This window comes from Rhineura floridana, chromosome 2 (genome assembly GCF_030035675.1).
Source record: "Rhineura floridana isolate rRhiFlo1 chromosome 2, rRhiFlo1.hap2, whole genome shotgun sequence".
Lineage (NCBI taxonomy): Eukaryota > Metazoa > Chordata > Lepidosauria > Squamata > Rhineuridae > Rhineura > Rhineura floridana.
In genome coordinates, this window is record NC_084481.1 from 5,658,153 (window position 1) to 5,682,898 (window position 24,746).

At 40.3% G+C, this 24,746-nt stretch overlaps 1 protein-coding gene across 3 annotated transcripts in view; it reads right to left on the reverse strand.

Moving 5' to 3' along the window:
- Positions 1-1,143: 1,143 nt before the first annotated feature.
- The window catches only part of MYL1 (myosin light chain 1), a 55,014-nt gene continuing 31,411 nt past the window's right edge, over positions 1,144-24,746 (reverse strand). The window contains exons 1-7 of one of the 3 annotated variants that reach the window (XM_061607671.1): positions 21,557-21,663; positions 20,694-20,718; positions 15,733-15,876; positions 14,048-14,221; positions 12,499-12,576; positions 5,860-5,913; positions 1,144-1,456 (exon numbers count right to left, since the gene is read on the reverse strand). In XM_061607671.1, coding sequence (XP_061463655.1) covers positions 5,885-5,913; positions 12,499-12,576; positions 14,048-14,221; positions 15,733-15,876; positions 20,694-20,718; positions 21,557-21,559 — 453 coding nt within the window. In that variant the 5' untranslated portion in view covers positions 21,560-21,663 and the 3' untranslated portion in view covers positions 1,144-1,456; positions 5,860-5,884. Of the gene's footprint in view, positions 1,457-5,859; positions 5,914-12,498; positions 12,577-14,047; positions 14,222-15,732; positions 15,877-20,409; positions 20,438-20,693; positions 20,725-21,556; positions 21,664-24,746 lie in introns of those variants that run through there. The other 2 variants (XM_061607669.1, XM_061607670.1) reach the window with 2 other exon arrangements.

Genomic DNA, 24,746 nt, shown 5'->3' on the forward strand with positions numbered 1-24,746 from the left:
CAATAATGATGTAGCTTTGTTATTTAACTACTTCAACAGCAGCCATCAAAGAGCATGATTAAACCAAGACCTTACTGTATATTACAAATGCAATAAGCCGTGTTTTATCACTACAGGACGTAGGAATTAACAAAAGTAGCTTTCATTTTTGTTATACTCTGTCCAGGCAGCACACTGATTTGCAGGTTAAATCAGTACTAAAAATGAAATTTTACTCACATTTGAAATGAAATTTAAATGAAAATATTTGTTGTTGGGCCTCACCTTTTTGCAAAATTCTAATTTGAATGGCAGATCTCTTAGGTCCCTCATGCTATCAGTTAGACTCTGTGTTTGGGCCCAACCTGGAAGTTCTACTTTATGGCCCAGCTCAAATTCCAAAATGTAAATTTTGAAATGAAATTCTAATTGAGCTATGTTATAACATGCAAGTTTGCTTTTAAGTTCAACCTGGCAAATTCATTTTATTTATTTAGCAAAATTTATATACAATTTGATTGTGATACAACCTCTAAGCAGTTTTAGTCCATCTCCTAAAATGGCCTCTAAACACATTTTTGTAAATACTATGGAACCCATTGTTTTGGATTTTTGCCAAATGTCAGAGGAGGGGCTGAGGAGGGATTTGTGCAACATTCAACTCCCATTCGGAGTGCTCCTGCAGGTCCTGTTCCTGGCCAAAGTTACGCCAAGGAAAAGGTCAGTCAAAGAAAATAATTATAATGGAAGTCAATGAGGAGAGCTTACTCGCCAGTAGGGATATTCATGAGAGCCGGCTTTTTCTTTTTCATTTCTGTGCATAGCTCCCGGCTGAGCTGATGTGGATGCCCCAGACCTTCCTGTCTGCCCCTTTTCCGCCAGCACCCCTTCCACCAGCTTCCCCCGAGTTGGATTGCTCTGTAAATGCTTTCCAATGGATAAATTGAAACTGTTGGAGAGCCATTCAAAAAATTCACACTTTCTCCCAACCCCATGTCAATTAAAGCCACTCTTAGATCCACATTAAATCAAAATGAACCTCAGGTAATATCTTTTTTTTCATAAAACTTTATTGTATGGAATACAACATATAGAGAAAATAAATTAAGACTTCAATTTTGTTTTAATGGGATTTGAACAGATTAAAGAAAGATTTTCCAGTCATACACTGATCACAGAGATTTATTATCAGATTCTTATCCCCCCCCCAATAATATACATTGCTCTCATGATGGACAATGTGGGGAAAAAGATAATTGGGCTTGACAGCTGGGGCAATGTAGTCCTCCTTTGCTCTGCAATTTTTTTCTGTGAAGTGTAAAAATTTTGAGATTCAGTTGGCATCTGATGCTGATGACTTTAAAAAGGGGATGGTTGGGAAGCATATATTACAGTCCTTTTAGCCTCTAGGATGGTGTTATTGGATAGGGCAATAGCTTCCTAGAAGTTCAGATCTCAAGCGTCCACTGATCTTGTTCTGCCAAAAAGCAAAAAAGAAAATAACATTAAATTCTGTATTTAATTATAAGCTAGGTAAAAAAATCCATTATATTTTCAACAGGTAATAACGGTACTTTTTATCACTCATCTGTACAACAACCCTGTGATTTAGGTAGTGATAGTCCCATTTTATAGAACTGACAGAAGGTCATCCATACCTGACTTAGAATCTCCTGGTTCTATCAGTGGGGCCCCACAAGTGTTTTTGGTGGGATTTCTGGATACCAAAGTGAAATGTGTAATATGATTAAATCCCAATGTTTACATTATTTATTTGTGAGATTCCAAGATCGTAGAGAAGTCAAGATCTTAGGGGAAATCAGACTTAGATAGGAATTACTGACACAATACAGCCCAAGTTAAGCACCTCCTGTTGATTTTAATGAGAGACAGAATTGCTATCAGCGGGACTGAAATGTGCTTCATTTTGACTGGACCATGCTCTCTTTATTTGTTACTTTTGTGTTGAACCATTCTTCAGAGAATCACATATGAGGCTCCAAGGTGATTAAATGCAACTGGGTTCTTAAAGACTATGTGCCAGACTTTATGTGCAACAATGACTATACATGCAGATTCCCATTCACCTTGTTAATAACCCTCCTCTTTGCATTATAAACCAATTCACTAAAAGGCAAAAAAACCCTTGCAGTTTAAGAACATACTTATTGCCAACAGATATTTCTATCAAACTTTAAAAAGTAAGGAAATTGGGCAGCTATAGTGAATGCACCAGGGGAGCAGAAGACCTGACCTCCCTTCTGAAATACTGTACTGCCCTACAAATTTGTAAAAATGCAAACAGTTGGGTTGGTTTTCACATTCCAATTCACTTCCTGTGTAGCTTGGAAGAATTTGAGGGAGAGGAGGGAGGGGAAAAAGGAGAGACGGGGGAGGAAGGGTAGAGGGAGAGGGTAGAAGCAGGAGGGAGGGGAGAGGAGGGAAGGGCACATTTGATCATTTGCATGCTTATTGAGCTCAGTGGAATTTACTCCTGTGTAATCATGCTTAGAAGAGGTGAAACTAACTTGGGGGAGGGGCAGGGAGGGGAGTAGGGGGGAAAGGGAGGGAGGAGGAGGGGAGGGGTAGAGAGGGAGGGGAAGGGACAAGGGGAGGGGTAGAGAGGGGGAAGAGGAGGAGGGGAGGGATAGAGAGGGGAGAGATTGGGTGGGTGGGCACTGGGCTGAGGAAAAGCCCCTTTCCTTTCCAAAAGGAAAATATTGTTAACAGTATCATCTTTCAGGGATTTCCCAACCTTTTTATTCTACAGCAGACACATGTAGTCTCCCACCCAAATTTAAACCAAATTTGACCCTGATTAGCCAAACCAAACAGCTGTTAGTCTGGTTTTTAGAACACTGACAGTTGGTTCTTACAGAGCATGCCTGCACTATCATAGACTCAAATGTTAATTTTCTTAAATTAAAAATCAGCCACGCATTTTTTTCCAACTTTTAAACTGCAGAAGATGAAGTTCAGAGTATAGGGAAAGGTCAGTAATAGGATTACTGGTGAACATGGCTGTGAACATGGCTGATTTTTAATTAAATTCAACAAATTATGAGACCATTGACAGAAAAAAGTCCAACAGGGGTCTGGATTTTTTTCTCTTATTTTAGACTGTAAAGTCTGGATTCTTTCTGAGTGTTTTGTGTATTGCCATGAAAACTTAGAGGGTTGTTAAGCAAGCATTTCTGAGTTCAGGACTATAAGATTTTGTTTTGAAATGAGCTTATGGGAGGCAGCAGAATGCCATGGAAAACTGGTAGAAAGTATTATTAAAGCTAGATTAACTAAGCACATAGAAGAACAAGCCTTGCTGAAGCAGAGCCAGCATGGCTTCTGCAAGGGAAAGTCCTGTCTCAGTAACCTATTAGAATTCTTTGAGAGTGTCAACAAGCATATAGATAGAGGTGATCCAATGGACATAGTGTACTTAGACTTTCAAAAAGCGTTTGACAAGGTACCTCACCAAAGGCTTCTGAGGAAGCTTAGCAGTCATGGAATAAGAGGAGAGGTCCTCTTGTGGATAAGGAATTGGTTAAGAAGCAGAAAGCAGAGAGTAGGAATAAATGGACAGTTCTCCCAATGGAGGGATGTAGAAACTGGAGCCCCTCAAGGATCGGTATTGGGACCTGCACTTTTCAACTTGTTCATTAATGACCTAGAATTAGGAGTGAGCAGTGAAGTGGCCAAGTTTGCTGACGACACTAAATTGTCCAGGGTTGTTAAAACAAAAAGGGATTGCGAAGAGCTCCAAAAAGACCTCTCCAAACTGAGTGAATGGGCAGAAAAATGGCAAATGCAATATAAACAAGTGTAAAATTATGCATATTGGAGCAAAAAATCTTAATTTCACATATACGCTCATGGGGTCTGAACAGGCGGTGACCAACCAGGAGAGAGACCTCGGGGTTATAGTGGACAGCATGATGAAAATGTTGACCCAGTGTGCGGCAGCTGTGAAAAAGGCAAATTCCATGCTAGCGATAATTAGGAAAGGTATTGAAAATAAAACAGCCGATATCATAATGCCATTGTATAAATCTATGGTGCGGCCGCATTTGGAATACTGTGTACAGTTCTGGTCACCTCATCTCAAAAAGGATATTATAGAGTTGGAAAAGGTTCAGAAGAGGGCAACCAGAATGATCAAGGGGATGGAGCGACTCCCTTACGAGGAAAGGTTGCAGCATTTGGGGCTTTTTAGTTTAGAGAAAAGGCGGGTCAGAGGAGACGTGATAGAAGTGTATAAAATTATGCATGGCATTGAGAAAGAGGATAGAGAAAAGTTCTTCTCCCTCTCTCATAATACTAGAACTCGTGGACATTCAAAGAAGCTGAATGTTGGAAGATTCAGGACAGACAAAAGGAAGTACTTCTTTACTCAGCGCATAGTTAAACTATGGAATTTGCTCCCACAAGATGCAGTGATGGCCACCAGCTTGGATGGCTTTAAAAGAAAATTCATGGAGGACAGGGCTATCAATGGCTACTAGCCATGATGGCTGTGCTCTGCCACCCTAGTCAGAGGCAGCATGCTTCTGAAAACCAGTTGCCGGAAGCCTCAGGAGGGGAGAGTGTTCTTGCATTCAGGCCCTGCTTGCGGGCTTCCCCCAGGCACCTGGTTGGCCACTGTGAGAACAGGATGCTGGACAAGATGGGCCACTGGTCTGATCCAGCAGGCTCTTCTTATGTTCTTATGTTCTTATGGGGGTATTTTCAATTTAACATGGTGAAATGAGAAAAATCCATGCTGGTCATAGTATATAACAAAAATAGCTAACTTTGGTCAAGCTAAAATGGTTCAACTAGAGAGAATTCTGGGAGCCTTCTGGATCTCTGGGACACCCTACTGAGGAAGGTCTGTGGCTCAGTGCTAGACAGGCAATTTGCAAAAGTCAAGAAGATGCAACTGAACCTTATTTGTTATCGCTTATCTGCTTCCTGAGATCAAAAGTCAGGAAGAGGGGTATTGCACCATCAGGACCCCTGGGTGGGACTGTCTAGCCCCCCTTATCTTCAAAGGAGGTGGTCACGGAAGGGGCGCTTAGGATGGCTAATTGGCCCCCCTCCCTGTTGACTGCTAAACTCCATCAAAATGATCCTTCAGTTGGTTGTTTCCTATTACCATCCACCTTGACTCGTCTAAGGATTCCAGTAAAAGCTGTTGGGAACCAGGCTACTATACTGTGAGTAGAAAGTCTTAGGCTAGGAAGCTTTTGTTGTTTTGTTTTGTCTGTATTGAATCTCTCACCTTTGTTATTCCAGTGTATCTCTCCTAGCCCAGCTGAGGGCGACTAGCTTTAAGGAAACAAATGCTGCTCTCTTTTTGTATATACTTTTCTTTTAAATAAACTACCCTTTTATAAATGGTGTGTATTGCTTGGAGGTAATGATTTTAAAATCCAATCCAATTGATTAGTGTGGATTAATGCCCTAGAGCAGAGGCTGTAACAATAAGTCTGCGCTAGGAACTCAGTTGGCACTCTGAGGTCCCCTTCCTCAGAGTAGGAAGTTAGAAAAGGGGTGGTGGCAGTTACTACCATAAACTTAATCCTGAAGGAGGGAGAGTTTGCCTGGGAAGCAGAGACCCAAAGGCGTTGGGACTGCTCTCGGAAGCAAAGAACCCCCCTTGGGGTGCTGAAGTCAGGGGACCCCAGGGGGGCAATCTTTGACAGTATACAGTCACTCTTGTGGTTGTATAATACAGCTCTTGCCGATCTGTCACCCGAAGAAATGCACCGGATGCCGACAGAGACAGCACCCACAATAGCTCTATGCTATTTCTGGCTGCATGCAGATAAGAAAAGTCACACACAAAGAGAAGTGTCAAAGAAACAGGAGGAGAGCTAAAGCATGTCTACAAAAAGAACTCACCAAACTTGTGTCTTGAGAAATCTGTTCAGATAGACATGATGTGCTTCACAAATGCTGTGGAATAACACATGAATGATACATCATGTTAGAAGAGATCTTGAACAAAATGTTGCAGTGTGAAGTGCTCCTGTTCAGGGTATCCCACTCCATTCCACTTCCCGCTCAGCTTTCCGTTTCCCTCCCAAACAGACAGCAAGCATTCCATGCTGACTGAGTATGCGAGGTCCTCACTGGCCTATTTGGCTCTCTTCCTCAACCTTAGCATTTTTGTTGTTGCTGTTCTCCCTGTGCAACTTTAGCTACATAAGAAGAAACGCTCAGAGAATTGTGTATAAAATAATAATACAGACATTACTTGGTGTGCCAGAATTCTTTCATATGGAAAACAGATTCTAATGAAAGTAATTACCCAGTTATAGAATTGGAATGAGCCAAACCCCATTTAATCCATAGCACCTCCCAGTTGCAAAATAATAAATAAATAAATAAATAAATAAATAAATATCTTGCCCTTCCTGCCAGAAGAAGCCCAGAGCAACAAACAGGTGATAACTAAAAACGTCTATAAACGACAGCACTAAGAATAAATCCAAAGCAAGATGACAAAAGAAGCAACTTAATGTGTGAAGCTTGACTGTTTGGATCTCCACTCTTTCTTGGGATTACGTCTGATATACTCTTTAACCCTGTTCCTTTAGGGAACAAGATGGGGCAATCAGAAATCAGGATGTCTTTGCTGGGAAGGATTCACTAATGGCCCAGGTTCATTTTTTCATGCTCTTTCTGTCCCCTTTCTATCAAAATCAATGCATTCCTTTAAACTAGTTGTCCTCCCTTGGCATTTTCTTTCTCTTGTAATGGTCGTTCCAGGTTCCACACTACCCCTCTCCCCTGGAAGTCACATTTATGACATTTCTCTTTGATCTGCGCCTACTGCTTCTCAACTGAAGGGTAGTCTGCCATCCAGGGGTTTCTCTACCTGATCCTTCTTAATTAATAAATGGACTTATAGGCCACTTTTCAGACGAAAAAAGACTACCCCAAGTGCTTCACAAACTGTATCAATATATACACAATAAACTGTAATATTAAAACCATTTTAAACATTTAGAACATGTACTTCCTTCAAAACACATTAAAAGCCAGCACAAACAACAACCCTCCAGGGGAGCAGACCAGAATACCATTTGTACAGAGTTAGCTACTGGAAGGCCACCGTAATAAAAGACTCAGGGATGGGACTTGCCCGGTCTGACACAGGATTTAATTCCGCAGCTGCGGGGCCACTGCTACAAATGCCTTCTTCCCTGTGACCACCAACCTGATTGTCTTTATATGCAAGCATTTTAACAGGGCCTCCAAGGTAGATATTAGCATTAGGACAGGTTGATACAGGTACAGGTGGCCCTTTACACAACCTGTCTCCAAACCATTCTGGGCACTTTGAATTGGGCCCAGAAACACACCAGCAAGCAGTGTAACTGATACAATATGAATGAAATATATTTCAACTGCCTGGTTCCAAGTGATGGTACCAGTTGAAATTACCATCATCAGGCACCCCCACATAGACTGCATTACAGTAGTCTAGCCGAGATGTCACTAGTGCATGAATAACTGCTCTCCAGATAGGATCATAACTGGTGTACCAACCTAAGCTGGTAAAAAGTACCACTGGGGCCACTGTCACTTGAGCATCCCTAAACAGTGCTGAGTCTGGGGGCACACTCCCAAACAACAAACTTGGTCCTTCAGGGGAAGTATAACTTCATCTAAGAACAATTGCAAGCCTCCATCCAAAGTACCTCTATCTTATCTGGATTAAATTTCAGCTTGTTTATTCTCATCGAACCCTGTACTACCTCCAAGCATTGGTTCAAAAGTTCAGTAATGGGGGTGAGCAGGTGGCAAAGTGAGGTAAGGCTGACTGAGTGCCATCTGAATACTGATGACGCTTCAACCCAAAATTGGGAGAAGTCATATGGAGGTGCTGAGAAGCTCAGCACTTAATCACCCATTAACACATAGCAGGTATGGTAATCATAGGAAGCCTCTCATTCCTCTCAAGTGAAGACAGGCATGTCAATGTCACTGTTGTGTTTCACCTATGCAGCTGCTATGCATGTGCCATTCTCAGTGCTCAAAGTGGAGTGCAATGCTGTACTTTTCATGAGGACCTGTGTACAACTCTCCTTCTTTTCAGGTGGATGTAAGCCTGTGCTAACTATCCCTCTCCTTTCTCCTTTCATTTTGGCCATCCCTTTCCCATGCAGCAAGCTTGTCCACATGAGGGCTGCTGAGAACAGCATGCCACAGATTTGCCCTAGAATCCTGTGTTTAGCACAAATCCATATCAAGTACCAGAAGCCCAACCATTTCTGATGTGGTCTGAAATAACTCTATTTACATTTAAATGGGCTGCTGAAATATCCCCTCCCCATGCAATCCATACCCCATCCAAACACAGGTTTCTTTCTTTTTAAAGTTGGTATGTCCAATCATGGATTTCTCATGTACCATTTGTTTGGGTCCTGAAGAGCAAATGGGGGTAACAGTGCTGGGGAGGGGATATTTCACCGTTCCCTACTGAATACTTTTCCTAAGTGAAGCCGCCCCTCCCAAAGCTATTGGGGAAAGAACACAGATACCAATATGATATGTTTGGTCCCCAGCAAATCAAAGCAAATAGCAGCTTTGGGCAGGTGATTTAAAAACCCCCAGCAAGGATGAGGAATGGGTTAAACACTCCTCCCTCCATCACCACTGCCCTCTTCCAACTGACTCCCCACACCATGCATACTGTTATAGGATTGGAGTCTGTTGAGACAGATTATTTTTATGAGTCCCCGTCCAGCTTCTTATTTGGAAGTCTGTACCTGGAAGTGGGCTCTGCAGCAGAGAAACCCACTCCACTGGTCAGACTAGTTTCCTTTGTTAATCTAACAGAGTGGCCAAGTAAGCTAAAGGGTCTGTTAAGTGCCCATTAACAGGTAAATAGATTTTGGGCCAGAGAGATCCTGTTGTTCTTGGAACTTTTTTCAGGAGACAGACACTTTCCCCCCTCCCATACCAGAGCCAAAGAGAAGCTGGGAACTAGGGAGCCATAGAGAGAGGCCTGCTGTCTGCACCATGGCTTTGGAGTGCCTCCCTACAAGCCTGATGGAGAAGCAAGACCTATTGGACTGTTAATGCTGAGAACCCATATATCTTAAGCTCAGGTTGTATAAACAAACAATGTCTCAAAAAGACACCACAGCCTCCGCTGACCTTTCCAAGGAAAGCAAATTCTGGATAAGTGCAGGAACACCTGGAATTCTTACACCACTTGGAGATTGGGTTGATGTGCAATAATACTTCTCCCTACTGTTGCTGTTGTTGTTATGTGCCTCCAAGTCGGCTGTGACTTATGGCGACCCTATGAATCAGCGACCTCCAAGAGCATCTGTCATGAACCACTCTGTTCAGATCTTGTAAGTTCAGGTCTGTGGCTTCCTTTATGGAATCAATCCATCTCTTGTTTGGTCTTCCTCTTTTTCTACTCCCTTTTGTTTTTCCAGCATTATTGTCTTTTCTAGTGAATCATGTCTTCTCATTATGTGTCCAAAGTATGATAACCTCAGTTTCATCATTTTAGCTTCTAGTGATAGTTCTGGTTTGATTTGTTCTAACACCCAATTATTTGTATTTTTCGCAGTCCATGGTATCCGCAAAGCTCTTCTCCAACACCACATTTCAAATGCATTGGTTTTTCTCTTATCAGCTTTTTTAACTGTCCAACTTTCACATCCATACATAGAGATCAGAAATACCATGGTCTGAATGATCCTGACTTTAGTGTTCAGTGATACATCTTTACATTGGAGGACCTTTTCTAGTTCTCTCACAGCTGCCCTCGCAGTCCTAGCCTTCTTCTGATTTCTTTACTGTTGTCTCCATTTTGGTTAATGATTGTGCCAAGATATTGATAATCCTTGACAAGTTCAATGTCCTCATTGTCAACTGTAAAGTTACAAAAATCTTCTGTTCTCATTACTTTAGTCTTTTTGACATTCAGCTGTAGTCCCGCTTTCCACTTTAACTTTCATCAGCATTCATTTCAAATCATTACTGTTTTCTGCTAGTAGTATGGTATCGTCTGCATATCTTAAATTATTGATATTTCTCCCTCCAGTTTTCACACCTCCTTCTTCTTGGTCCAATCCTGCTTTCCGTATGATATGTTCTGCGTATAGATTAAATAAATAGGGTGATAAAGTACACCCGTCTCACACCCTTTCCGATGGGGAACCAATCGGTTCTCCATATTCTGTCCTTACAGTAGCCTCTTGTGCAGAGTATAGGTTGCGCATCAGGACAATCAGATGCTGTGGCACCCCCATTTCTTTTAAAGCATTCCACAGTTTTTCATGATCTACACAGTCAAAGGCTTTGCTGTAATCTATAAAGCACAAGGTGATTTTCTTCTGAAATTCCTTGCTCCATTCCATTATCCAACGTATGTTTGCGATATGATCTTTGGTACCTCTTCCTTTCTAAATCCAGCTTGGACATCTGGCATTTCTTGCTCCATATATGGCAAGAGCCTTTGTTGTAGAATCTTGAGCATTACTTTACTTGCATGGGATATTAAGGTAATAGTTCGATAATTACTGCATTCCCTGGGATCCCCTTTCTTTGGAATTGGGATATATATGGAACACTTCCAGTCTGTGGGCCATTGTTTAGTTTTCCATATTTCTTGACAGATTTTAGTCAAAATACGGACTGATTCAGTCTCAGTAGCTTGTAGCAACTCTATTGGTATGCCATCTATTCCTGGTGATTTGTTTCTTCCAAGTATTTTAAGAGCAGCTTTCACCTCACATTCTACAATTTCTGGTTCTTCATCATATGGTTCCTCCGTGAATGAATCTGTCATCCTGGCATCTCTTTTATAGAGTTCTTCAGTGTATTGCTTCCATCTTCCTTTTATTTCATCTTGGTCAGTCAGTGTGTTACCCTGTTGATTATTCAACATCCCTACTCTTGGTTTAAATTTCCCTTTCATTTCTCTAATCTTTTGGAATAGGGCTCTTGTTCTACCCTTTTTGTTGTCCTCTTCTATTTCTATACAGTATCTATTGTAATAGTTCTTTGTCCCTACGTACTAGTCGCTGTATTGTTGCATTTAGGGTTCTGACTGTGTTTCTATCTCCTTTCGCTTTTGATTTCCTTCTCTCTTTAAGTCTTTTAAGAGTTTCTTCAGTCATCAATTGGGGTCTTTCTCTCTTTTTAACTAGAGGTATTGTCTTTTTGCATTCTTCTCTGATAACGCCTCTGACTTCATTCCATAGTTCTTCTGGTTCTCTGTCAACTAAGTTTAAAGCCTCAAACCTGTTCCTTATTTGATCTTTATATTCTGCTGGGATGTTATTTAAATTGTATTTTGACGTGATGATTGCTTTGTTGGTCTTCTTTAGCTTTACTCTGATTTTCGATACGACCAATTCATGATCTGTACTGCAGTCTGCTCCTGGTCTTGTTTTTGCAGAAAGTATGGAACTTCTTCACCTTCTGCTACCAATTATATAATCAATTTGATTCCTATATTGACCATTTGGTGATGTCCACGTGTATAGTCGTCTTTTCAGTTGTTCAAAAAATGTGTTCACAAGGAACAAATTATTGGCTTCACAGAATTCAATAAGTCCTTCTCCTGCTTCGTTTCTGTCTCCTAGGCCCCATTTCCCCACAATTCCTAATTCTTCTCTGTTTCTTACTTTTGCATTCCAATCCCCCATGATTATCAGCACATCTTGTTTTGGTGTGTGATCAATTTCTTCCTGTACTTCTGCATAAAATCTCTCCAATTCCTCTTCTTCTGCATTTGCCATCAGAGCATAAACCTGGATGATGGTTATGTTGATAGGTTTCCCGTTTAATCTCATTGATATCACTCGCTCAAACCTTGTGTTGTAGCTCCTAATTGCTCTTGCTACATCACTTTTCACTATTAAAGCAACCCCATTTCTTCTTAATTTCTCATTTCCTGCATAAAATATTTTGTAGTTGCCTGATTGGAAATGTCCCAGTCCCGTCCATTTTAGTTTGCTCACACCAAGTATTGTAATGTTGATATGTTCCATTTCTTGCTTGACAATTTCTAACTTTCCCTGGTTCATGCTTCTCACATTCCATGTTCCTATTGTGTGCGTCGTACAACTCCGGACTCTCCTTTCGCATCTGTGCGCATCAGCCTCTGGGCTTCCTTTCGGCTTTGACCCAGCTGCGTCATTAGTCACAGCGCTACTTGTCCTTGTCCTTTGTTCTTCCCCAGTAGCTCGGTGAGTGCCTTCTGACCCGGAGGTCTCATCTTCCACCACTATCTTGTTTTGCAATTTGGATACTCTGTTCATCGGGATTTCATGGTAAGAGGTATTCAGAGGTGGTTTACCATTGCCTTCCTCTGAGTTTGGATGCATCTTAGTCTGGTGTCTTAGCTTTGACCATTCCGCCTTGGGTGCCCCTGCTAGGAGTCTAGCCTCTTGGTCTAGACTCCTGACGGCATTGCTCTCAGCTTCTTCAACACACTCAAACCCCCTCACCATGTTAAGGTGTGCATCCGAAGAGGCGGTCTCCCTACTGTATAGTGGCACTTACCCTCATAGTTGATGCAGCCATTGGAGTCTTCCTGCCCTTTCATCAGTTCTTCTACTTCTTCTTCCTTCATCTTCTCACCTAAAGCACAGAACATAAGAACATCAGGAAAAAACCTGCTTGATCCAACCAAAGGCCCATCTAGTCCAGCACCCTGTTCTCACAGTGGCCAACCAAATGCCTGTGGGAAGCCCACAAGCAAGGTCTGAATACAACAGCATTCTCCCCACCTGCAATCCCAAGCAACTGGAATTCTCCAACAGTGGACGGAGAACATAGCTATCATGACATAGTAGTCATAAGGGGAGAGGAGCAACCTCAATGCATAGATTTCTGGAAGTTGTAGTGTAAATAGAAAACCTTCCCATATTCTATCATAGAACAGAATGACCCAGGTCTAGTATCTGCACCTGGCATGATGGGCCAAATGCCAGAGCCTATCGGCTCCAGGGGACCCACCAATTCTGATGCTAGTCTTTTAAGGTGTGTGTGTGTGTGTGCACACGCGCACACATGCATGCATGCATGCATTTATTTTAGCGGCCTGCTCTGAAGAGATATGCTGAGTGAATTTGTTGAAGCTGGTGCTACTTTAATTTCGCTAGAATGCCTCTGGGCAGTTTAAGATCCTTCATAGGCAACTGACAATCATGCTACTTCAGTAATATATGAATTAGGGTTCAAATATAGTTGATTCAGGAGTGTTTTCCTAAGTTGAAGCTTTGGTTTATATGGGTCACGGTTTGTTTGCGGAAAACAAACCATGAGTGCTGGTTTGCACGTAACACAAAGCTAGCTTCTGGTTTATTCCCTCCCTGGTGCAGCGACTGAAGGAGCAGGGTAGGGAACCAAAGTAAGGCCTTTTGAGCAGCATGTCGTACCACAATTCTTCCCATTAAACCATAGGTTAATTATGGTTTAATGTGATGTACAAACTAGGCCAGTGAATCTATTCTCATAGACCTTGAGGTATAGCACTTGTGACGCTATGGCACTTGCACGTTGAAGCAATCTACGTTGACTTTTTTGGCCATACGGTTAGGAGGTCAAAATGCTGACAACACATGCAGAACTCAGGGTGGACCAGCTTTGCTTCATGCTGCTGTAAAAGTAACTTTCCAAGTGCTCACAAAAGACCCAGGACCACAGAGAATATGAGCAGAGAGATACTTGGGTGTATGTTTCTCAGTGCTATTAAACATTTATTATTATAAATATACCTTTTTTACTTTAATAAAAACAGGGCACTAATAATGACACAATATATTTAAATTGTTAAAAAGTTATTCTTCCACCTGAGCGTCTCCAGAAACTTTTACCTATTTCTTCTACTTTTATCCCAAACGTTCACTCAAAGGAGTTTTACTCTGGTGGTGTTCTGTGTGCATGGAAAGCCTAGAGATCTTTTACAGAGAACTCTTAGTGCTGTGACCAAACTCCAGTTTAAATATTTATTTGATGAAAGCCACAGGAATTAAACTTTTATAAAACCAAAACACATTTGTAGTACAGTTACATCCCTCATGTTCGATGACTCTCTGAAGTCTCTTACCCAGGGTGGCCAGTACGTGGCGGAGTTCAGCGCCCATCACTGTCCCGTTGCCCTCCTTGTCAAAGACGCGTAGACCTTCAACGAAGTCTTCATAGCTACCCTGATCCTTATTATTGGCAGCTGCCTGCAACATGGGCAGGAACTCTTCAAACCCAATTTTCTTAGCATTCATCTCTATAAAGAAACAAGATCATCTCAAGATACATTTCTGATATTTTAGGAAATTCTCCTTCTGAAGTGCCACGCTGTGATTGACACTAGTCTCTCCATCAAAACTATCCTTCCTTTAGAAATTAGATTTCTTCCTTCAAAACATTACTGCCAAAGCTCTCAAGCAAGCAGAAGTATCTTGTACTTATCACTTATCACTACATAAACATGAAGGAGGTGTGTATTTAATGAAGGGAGGCAGCTTTTACAGGAATCATAATTTAATGGTTGTCACACATAGCTCCATTAAAAAAAACCCCACAAATACACAGTGGTTCCATTGCTTGTAATGTAAGACTTATAGTTCAGTTTGAACATATTATTTCATTTATAATTTACGTATCATATTTTTGTCCCATTCATCAGCTGAAAAAAGCTCCCAGTCAGAGCAACTTACAATGCGACAATCCTTGCCCTCAGGCTTAACAATCTAAAAACTACACTACATGGATAATGAAGCTTTGCAGGCCTACGTATGAGGCTTTGTATTTTTAGTAAAGTTTTCATCAGAGGTTTTTATATTTTTGGTTTGTGGTGTTTCTTTTTCTGTTCAAAGAGTGTGCTATGGCTTTTTGTACTCTATTTTCACACTGGTAAAGCCTACTAACACTTTAAAAGGGGAAAAATAAATTGTAGGGTGTGAGGTGTGACTGACTCTTTCAAAATAATTATTTTTGTTGATTCTTAGCAGTAGTTCTTGCAATGGACATGATCCAGCCAAAGTTAAACACTGTTAAGTCTCTTTGATTTCAATTAAATCATTTTATTAATATGTTACATTTATATCCGACCTTCCATGGAATTCAAGTCAGTTTCCATAGGGTTCAGTGGTGGGCACTAATTAGGTGCAGACCTACTTAATTTCAGTCAAGTAGCTGCATAATGTGCCCTCAGTGCCCTCAGTGCATGCTTGAATCTTTCCCATTGAAGACATCAGGAATTAAAAATTTTACACTTTGGCTGGATCATGCCCAATTTGGGAGAGGGGGGAATACAACTGTTGAACTGAAAAAGTCACTTTGCACTTTCACACATTCCAAAAAAGCATACCCATAATAGCAAAATATTAAATGCTATTTAAAAATAATCATTGAAACATGAGTATAAATGCAATATTGCCATGATTTAAAAAGTCTCTTTGTAACAAAAAGGAAAGGAAGAAGAAAAAAGTATTGCTACAGTGCAAGGTTATGTGTGTTTACTTGGCAGCATGTTCCACTGTGTTTCATAGGGCCTACTCCCAAGTAATTGGGGCTTTAGATTGTACCACTCTTGAAATAGTCTAGTACATTGCTGAGTTTTAGTCAACTAGTCTGGTATGATATGTGCTTCTGTGGTCAAATATAATGTGAAAGCTTGCTCGGTCTTTTATAACTCAATCTTCACAAAAATTAAGACATATACCCATGGGAAGATAGAATTGGATTGAACGTTAAGAGAACATATTTGGGACTAGTTCACAGAAGAGTGATTACCCTCATTGCTAGGGTTGCCCAAGATCTTCTTCACCTCAACATTAGTGGGGTTCTGTCCCAGAGCACGAATGACATCTGCAACCTGGCTTAGTATGATCTTGCCTTCACCAGTCCTGTCGAAAAGGAGGAATGCCTCCTTAAAGTCTGCAAGAGGAAAATATAAAAGTTACTAGAGCCAGACAACTTACCCATAAAGTAATTAGTATCAACTATGGTATAAACATTAATAGGTCTAGTTTCTCTGCAAGCAAAATTCCAGTGACATGACATTTGCAGTATTTTACCTGTAGTATCAAATTTAATTTGCATTCTGCCCCATCCCACCCCCAGTTTTCTGTCTCTAGCAGCCATAAGAAGATGAGATGTTCCCCATGTTCAAGACAAATGGCTTAGTTCTTAAAACATCCCCAATAAGACTTTAGCTATAAGTATGGTAGTTAGCAATCCCCCTTTTTATGCAGAGAAAGAATCGTTTACTGCACAAGTTATTAATGTTAGTTATATTTCTCATGTAAGTGATTCATAAATTTTACCTACTTTTCATAAAAATGATGCAAATCATACCTATTGCTGTTTTATCAGTGGGAGTCTGAGAGTCAAAGTACATGGGTGCTAAATGCGTCTTTAAGAACATAAGAACATAAGAAGAGCCTGCTGGATCAGGCCAGTGGCCCATCTAGTCCAGCATCCTGTTCTCACAGTGGCCAACCAGGTGCCTGGGGAAAGCCCGCAAGCAGGACCCGAGTGCAAGAACACTCTCTACAGTCTTTAACAACTGTATCATTTAAAAAAACTAATAATAGGCATGTGAGGGGAGTAGATTGTAAACATTTAAGCTTCCCCCCAGGCATGAACCTGATGAATTAAAAAAATGAATGAGGTTGCTAGTGATGCATTTATCATTATGTATAATTTGGCTGAGAGCCTGAGATTTCAATTCTGATTCAGACTTAAGGCCCTTTAGACAGACTTCGAAAAGCAACTATATGTGTCCATGTGGAAATGGTACATGGGGATTAGTCATCCAAGTATATTTTTCATAGCTGCAGCCTTGAACAATTTAGAGGTAGGTTTGAGTTCATGGATACCTCTGGGAAATGTTTCAGCCCTAAGAGGTATCCAAGCAAAGCCATCAAAGGCATTGCTTCTTTTTTTAAACTACCCTTGAGCCCATAGAAATGGTCCATGCAGTGACTCTCCTGAGGCTGCAAAGTAAGCTCCTACTGGGAGAAAGGGCAGGATATAAATAAATAAATAAATAAATAAATAAATAAAGAAAGAAAGAAAGAAAGAAAGAAAGAAAGAAAGAAAGAAAGAAAGAAGATACACCCATAGGTAGGTGAAGATCTGAATCCATGGGTGAGTCAAAATCCCTGTGCACCTCCCCAGCTACTGGACCACATTGGCTGCTGTTCCTCACATCAACAACTTTCCCAAGGTTACAATACTCGAACCTATTACTCAGAAGGGACAGTTTCCTGTGGACTATAGTTTAATTCAACAAATTGAGAGAAGCTGAAATTTGTAGAAAGAAACTTGATTTTTAGAAAGAAATATTTCATAACCCATTTGCTTTGCATTGGCCAGGCTGGGAAGCCAGTTTTCTCGAATGGACAAGTTGTTGTGCAACACTTTTATAAAAGTTCTTTTGTTCCCTTTCTAGAGAGACATTTTATAATGAAATTCACTACAACTCTGAATACAAAACACATGTGCTCCCATTCCTGTCAGTGTCTTCAAGCATTATGGTGCTTTTATATAAAATTATTTGTGTGAAGCAATTCCGTAAGTGTTATAGAAACAAAGAATCGTAGAGTTGGAAGGGGCCCATAAGGCCATTGAGCCCAACACTTTGCTCAATGCAGGAATCCAAATTAAAGCATACAATTATTATATTAATTATATACTATTATTATATACAGCTGCTGTGTGGATCACCAACATCTTACTGAAATGTTATACCTATGTAGGCAAAATGGCTCACAATGGTCTTTGATAGAAGTGAAGGAACTGAAAATAAACCACACTCTCAATATTACACTCTTTAAAAATGTGTATAGATTTCATGGAGGCAGAGGAAAAATGAGATTATAGCCTGTCCCTATGTCTCACAAACCCAAAAGCAAATGTTGTCTGTTTACCAAATCTTATTATACCTACCAGAGTCCTGATAAAGTTAATACATTTAAAAAATCTGCCACATGAACTAGTCACATTGCCATAGCCACATGGCGGAAGTAAGATATGAGATATAAGCTAGGGCATCCAGTCTGACACCTGATTCGCACGATACTCTGCACATCTGATTTCCCTCACATTTTGATAAAGAGAAATGGTATGAGTGGAGCCCCCAGAGAATCAGGCTCTGGTGCAGACATCTCTGTTTGTAGGTTACTCCCCTACGTAGCTGAAGAAATGGGACTGTTCCATATGGGAGATTTTAATCATATGACACAGGGCAGAGCCTAGCAGTTTTAGTGCTGGGGCCATTCCAGATAGCTGAACAGTTAAAAAAAAGGACTTGACACAACTTCCAGCTGAAAATAGCAGCCATTGTGTTTTAATAGTACAAATACCTTGGCAGGTATAGAAGCAAAGATATATGGAGAATGTGGAAAAGCAAACAGGTCCTGCATAGAAGCAAGACATCATGACCATTGCCACTCTGGGCTCCTACTGGAAGGAAGGGCAGGATATAAATTTAATAAATAAATAAATGAAAATGAACATCTGCTAGTTTCCCCTCAGTCTTTGAAAGGCTTTTAAAATTGTGAGCTTTGGCATTTAAATCACATGTTGCTCCTTAGTTAAGCTTCACTCCTTTCTTGTCACCTTCTGTATTGCAGTTATAAGACCTTTAACAGCCAAGGGTGTTGCGTATATTCCGCTGCCACAGAGTAGTTTTGAAATTTCTTCTACACCAATTCAGAATGTGTTTTGAAGCCACATCACACTTGACCATTAATTTTTGCTTTATAAATAACTCTCTTCTTTCTGTCTTTTGGTAGGCATAGGTTCCACAAGCCCACATAGTAAACTAGGCAGCGTTCATTCATTTTTCCTAGGCGCTCATGAAGCTGTACTATTTTGGTCTTCATTCCAGCCCTCCTTATACTGCCTGAAGTAGCTTCTTAGCACTATTCTAAACTGCTGAGGTAGGACATGCAGTTGCTAAACTGCAACCCAATATATCTGATATTAATCCCCTCACTATCTGATGTGTTGAGACCTGCAAGCCACTTCTGTTGCAAGCCCTCTCTCCTTACAGCTCATAAAGTGTTGGCCTTTTAGAACTGAAAAGAAGAGACTACTACATGCTTCCAGGCTCACATTTGATATCTCCATATTGGCTGCAAACAACAGAGCTTCACTCATTTACACCAATGGAAGACCTCACCAACTCCTTGCCATTTTTAAAAAACGGAATAGCTTATTAAGATGACACATTTTTAGGGAAGGAAAATATAAATTCCTCATTTTCAGCTACTGCAAATGACGGAGTCAGTTTTCCATGAACACTGGTGGAAAACAGATTAGAATGCGACTCCAAACAATATAGGCTCAGCTGTTAATTCTTATACATACTTAACAGTTATAATAGGAACAGTAAATTATTCTTTGAGCATGTTCTTCTGTACCTCAAATTGCTTTTACTTTGTACTTTACATCAGTGTATTTGCAGCCTAAAAACAGCTGGACATTACAGAAACAGTTGAAAGGCCAGGGATATTTCTTTTCTTTTTCATAGATATTGTGGCTGAAATTGTTCTCTCTCTGCTCCATGCAAGAACTCAATAGATGTAGAAAGATGCTTTTAGATTAGACAGAATGCTATGCTAAGTGTATGTATGTGTGTGTTCTTAGAGTCAAAGCTAGGATTCTGATTTACCCCTCTTATGCTGAGCAGAGCTTTCTGAAATAAATAATAATTTGTAGCAGAAGTAAAAAAAAATCACTTTAGGGTTCCTCCAACTTCTATTTTTTGGGGGGAGGGGGAGTAGGTTTTTGTTTTTCTTATAAGACAAATTCATAACAACTGGGGGCAACTTTTATTTTATAGAATTCGAATAGAGAAAGTGTTGCTTCACCCAATAAATGTTCTTACTAAATGTACTTACTGAAGAACATTTACCAGTTCTTTTGTTTCAAAATACTTTGGTTTTAACTGATTTAAATTTTAACTCAAATTAATCTAGCAAGACTAACAAATGACTCTAAGAATGCACTTTAATCTGAAAAATATTGCTTGTGAATGTTGCTAATGCAGGATGGACTTCCCCTGAACACTTCCTAGGAAGGAATAATATGCATGCATTTGCTGGACTGTCCAGAATCCTTCATCTGTTTATCAATATACAACATTTATTGATTTTTGCTTCTCTGCTTTTTTCCTTACTAATGGCTTTAAACCTCATTCTGTCCTCTACTGCATTACCAAGCACTTTGAAGAATTTTGTGCTGGAAAGAAAAGGCAGCATTATCTGTGATCAACATACTCCATAGAAGAACTTAAATATCTGAAGAAGAAATCTGGAATCTGTGACCTGATATTTAAGTGGTTGAAGTCTACATGATTCCATTCAAGTCAATAAAGTTTCACTGTCTATACCAGTGGGCATATTCCAATAGTATAAAATTATCTCTCTGTAGGTTTACTGGCTGCCCCGAAAAACTTACCATCCTGTTGCTCCTTGGTGAACTGGATCTGTCAGAAAAAAATCAATCACAAAAAAACCCTTTTAAAAAAGTCTTGTCGGAATTTACAGCATCCAGCTTGCTCCTTGAAACATCTTGCCAAGATGCAAAGAAAAATATTTTTGTCTGATTTTTCAAGAGTAGCTGAGATGCTACCAGGCTGTAAATTGAATGATGCCTACTTAAACTAATGAGCATCCAACATCTGATGTTCCATGCAATGAATCACATCAATATGCAGTGAATTCAATTTATGTTCCACTTACCAGCAATCTGATCAGCGCTGAAGGACTGCATTTGGCAAAAGAGAGAGGAAAAAGAAAAAGCTAGTACTATAAGGAAAAAATTGCATTGACAGACAAAAGTTGTACATAACATATAGCTAGTATGTATCTATAAGTGATAATTCAGCGATAAACACTCTTAGCCACTAACTTATTTTATTTATTCAATTCTTTTTCTAGGCCACTTTTCAGGGCTAAGCCCTTGCAAGGTAACTTGCATGAGAAAAAAAATAACAGATAACAATGTGATATAAGTATTTCAAGTCCATTATAATATCCTGCACACAGTCAGAAGGATGGGTACAGATACAGAGAAATACACGTAAATACAGAATGATCTAAAGAGCCAAATGGTTTTTAGAGAAATGTCTTATTACATTACCATACAGAACATAAGATAATTGAAAATATCATTGTCCAATCAATTTTACATTTAAAAGAATTAATAAAATAGAAGGTTTAAGGCCTATTTCTCTCTTAGACCTTTATTTTAAAGGTGGCATTTTTAATACTGCTCATAGACAGGTTGTGCATCTGGATTGTAGTGCACAGATATTTTAGCAAATATGAATTACAGACTATTAACAACAACTACCTATTACAAAGTAACAGGAAATGTGCAAACTATTGCACAAAACAAGATTTCCCAAATAATCCCATTAACAATAAGACTAGATGCACAAACTCCTGGAAGATTTGTCAGGGCACTACATTATTACACAGCACACTAAATTGGTTCTCTGACTGTCTTGTGCTGTACTATTCAGTCATTACAAATCTGGAAATGACAATGCTAGATTAAACCACTGGCTCACAATGCAGAACTAAGTTTCTCATGAACCCACCATGACTGCGAAAGTTGGAAGGAAAGAGGAGGAGCAGCAAGGCTGGTGGAATTAACCAGGAGCTGTCTGAATCTCTGAGAGTGGTCCTGACTCCCTGGCCTTACTTGTTATTTAACTGAAGACAGTGACATCATGGGCAGGATAAAGTGTCAGAAAGTAGTGGCCACTCCCCCTTGGAGAGTTCTTTAGCTTTCTTAGGGCAAAGGGAAAGAAGGATCCATTTCTTGATGGACCTCTTGCATGAGCTATTTTTAGGAGGCTGGAGGGAAGGCAGAGAGCTGCTGCTTGCTTCCCTGCATTTGAATCGTGTCAGCACTTTTTTATTCTGCAACATAAAGGTGTACTCTTCTGTGAGGTTTCTTGTTAAAGGACCCCTGTTTGTTTAAGTGACTATTGAGTGAGCTGGAGGGACAGTGGAACTCTCCAAGTGTTTCTCCAGGTGGCTGGCTTTAAAATGTTCACTTAGATTTGACATCTCAGATATTGGGAAAGAATGGCATTTTCTAGCCAACAATTGTAAGAACCTTAATCCCAAGTTATTACACTTCGATAAAACTATCCCCCTTGCATGGTCTGCTTGCCAATTAAGCTGGGAGTGAAGCCATTCATTTAACCTCTCAGAGATCAACATGATTAATCTGTATTGACATCCAAATGATGTTTGGATGTTAGCTTACCAGGTTTGTGGTTTGCAGTATCCTACCTTGTAATGTGCAGCCTGAGTTATACAGGTTTACTTGGAAGTAAGTTCCACTATGATCAGGGACAGTTATTCCCCCAGATTAAGGTCACAAAGATTAAAGATTCAGGAAAGAGTAGTTGGATTTAAGATAAATTGACTTGATTCATGCATTAATTTTGAACATGATAAAACCACTGTTAAGATGACTTTACCACATCAGTTTTGCATGGTGAATATATACATAGTATTAACTATGACAGACCAAACCCAAGCCTTCAATTGCTCAGTTTGGCATAGGAAATATCACTCCAAATAAATATTCAGAAAACATATTCACCATGTGGAACTGATGTAATTATTTTTCCCATCAGCTTACATTGGTTTTACAACATCCAAGAGCAATATGTGAATTGGGCCTTGATAATGTAAAATTAGCTTTAAGAACATAAGAACATAAGAACATAAGAAGAGCCTGCTGGATCAGGCCAGTGGCCCATCTAGTCCAGCATCCTGTTCTCACAGTGGCCAACCAGGTGCCTGGGGGAAGCCCGCAAGCACGACCCGTGTGCAAGGACACTCTCCCCTCCTGAGGCTTCCGGCAACTGGTTTTCAGAAGCATGCTGCCTCTGACTAGGGTGGCAGAGCACAGCCATCACGGCTAGTAGCCATTGATAGCCCTGTCCTCCATGAATTTGTCTAATCTTCTTTTAAAGCCATCCAAGCTGGTGGTCATTACTGCATCTTGTGGGAGCAAATTCCATAGTTTAACTATGCGCTGAGTAAAGAAGTACTTCCTTTTGTCTGTCCTGAATCTTCCAACATTCAGCTTCTTTGAATGTCCACGAGTTCTAGTATTATGAGAGAGGGAGAAGAACTTTTCTCTATCCACTTTCTCAATGCCATGCATAATTTTATACACTTCTATCATGTCTCCTCTGACCCGCCTTTTCTCTAAACTAAAAAGCCCCAAATGCTGCAACCTTTCCTCGTAAGGGAGTCGCTCCATCCCCTTGATCATTCTGGTTGCCCTCTTCTGAACCTTTTCCAACTCTAGAATATCCTTTTTGAGATGAGGCGACCAGAACTGTACACAGTATTCCAAATGCGGCCGCACCATAGATTTATACAACGGCATGATGATATCGGCTGTTTTATTTTCAATACCTTTCCTAATTATTGCTAGCATGGAATTTGCCTTTTTCACAGCTGCCGCACACTGGGTCGACATTTTCATCGTGCTGTCCACTACAACCCCGAGGTCTCTCTCCTGGTCGGTCACCACCAGTTCAGACCCCATGAGCGTATATGTGAAATTAAGATTTTTTGCTCCAATATGCATAATTTTACACTTGTTTATATTGAATTGCATTTGCCATTTTTCTGCCCATTCACTCAGTTTGGAGAGGTCTTTTTGGAGCTCTTCGCAATCCCTTTTTGTTTTAACAACCCTGAACAATTTAGTGTCATCAGCAAACTTGGCCACTTCACTGCTCACTCCTAATTCTAGGTCATTAATGAACAAGTTGAAAAGTACAGGTCCCAATACCGATCCTTGAGGGACTCCACTTTCTACAGCCCTCCATTGGGAGAACTGTCCGTTTATTCCTACTCTCTGCTTTCTGCTTCTTAACCAATTCCTTATCCACAAGAGGACCTCTCCTCTTATTCCATGACTGCTAAGCTTCCTCAGAAGCCTTTGGTGAGGTACCTTGTCAAACGCTTTTTGAAAGTCTAAGTACACTATGTCCACTGGATCACCTCTATCTATATGCTTGTTGACACTCTCAAAGAATTCTAATAGGTTACTGAGACAGGACTTTCCCTTGCAGAAGCCATGCTGGCTCTGCTTCAGCAAGGCTTGTTCTTCTATGTGCTTAGTTAATCTAGCTTTAATAATACTTTCTACCAGTTTTCCAGGGACAGAAGTTAAGCTAACTGGCCTGTAATTTCCGGGATCCCCCCTGGATCGCTTTTTGAAGATTGGCGTTACATTTGCCACTTTCCAGTCCTCAGGCACGGAGGAGGACCCAAGGGACAAGTTACATATTTTAGTTAGCAGATCAGCAATTTCACATTTGAGTTCTTTCAGAACTCTCGGGTGGATGCCATCCGGGCCCGGTGATTTGTCAGTTTTTATATTGTCCATTAAGCTTAGAACTTCCTCTCTCGTTACCACTATTTGTCTCAGTTCCTCAGAATCCCTTCCTGCAAATGTTAGTTCAGGTTCAGGGATCTGCCCTATATCTTCCACTGTGAAGACAGATGCAAAGAATTCATTTAGCTTCTCTGCAATCTCCTTATCGTTCTTTAGTACACCTTTGACTCCCTTATCATCCAAGGGTCCAATTGTCTCCCTAGATGGTCTCCTGCTTTGAATGTATTTATAGAATTTTTTGTTGTTGGTTTTTATGTTCTTAGCAATGTGCTCCTCAAATTCTTTTTTAGCATCCCTTATTGTCTTCTTGCATTTCTTTTGCCAGAGTTTGTGTTCTTTTTTATTTTCTTCAT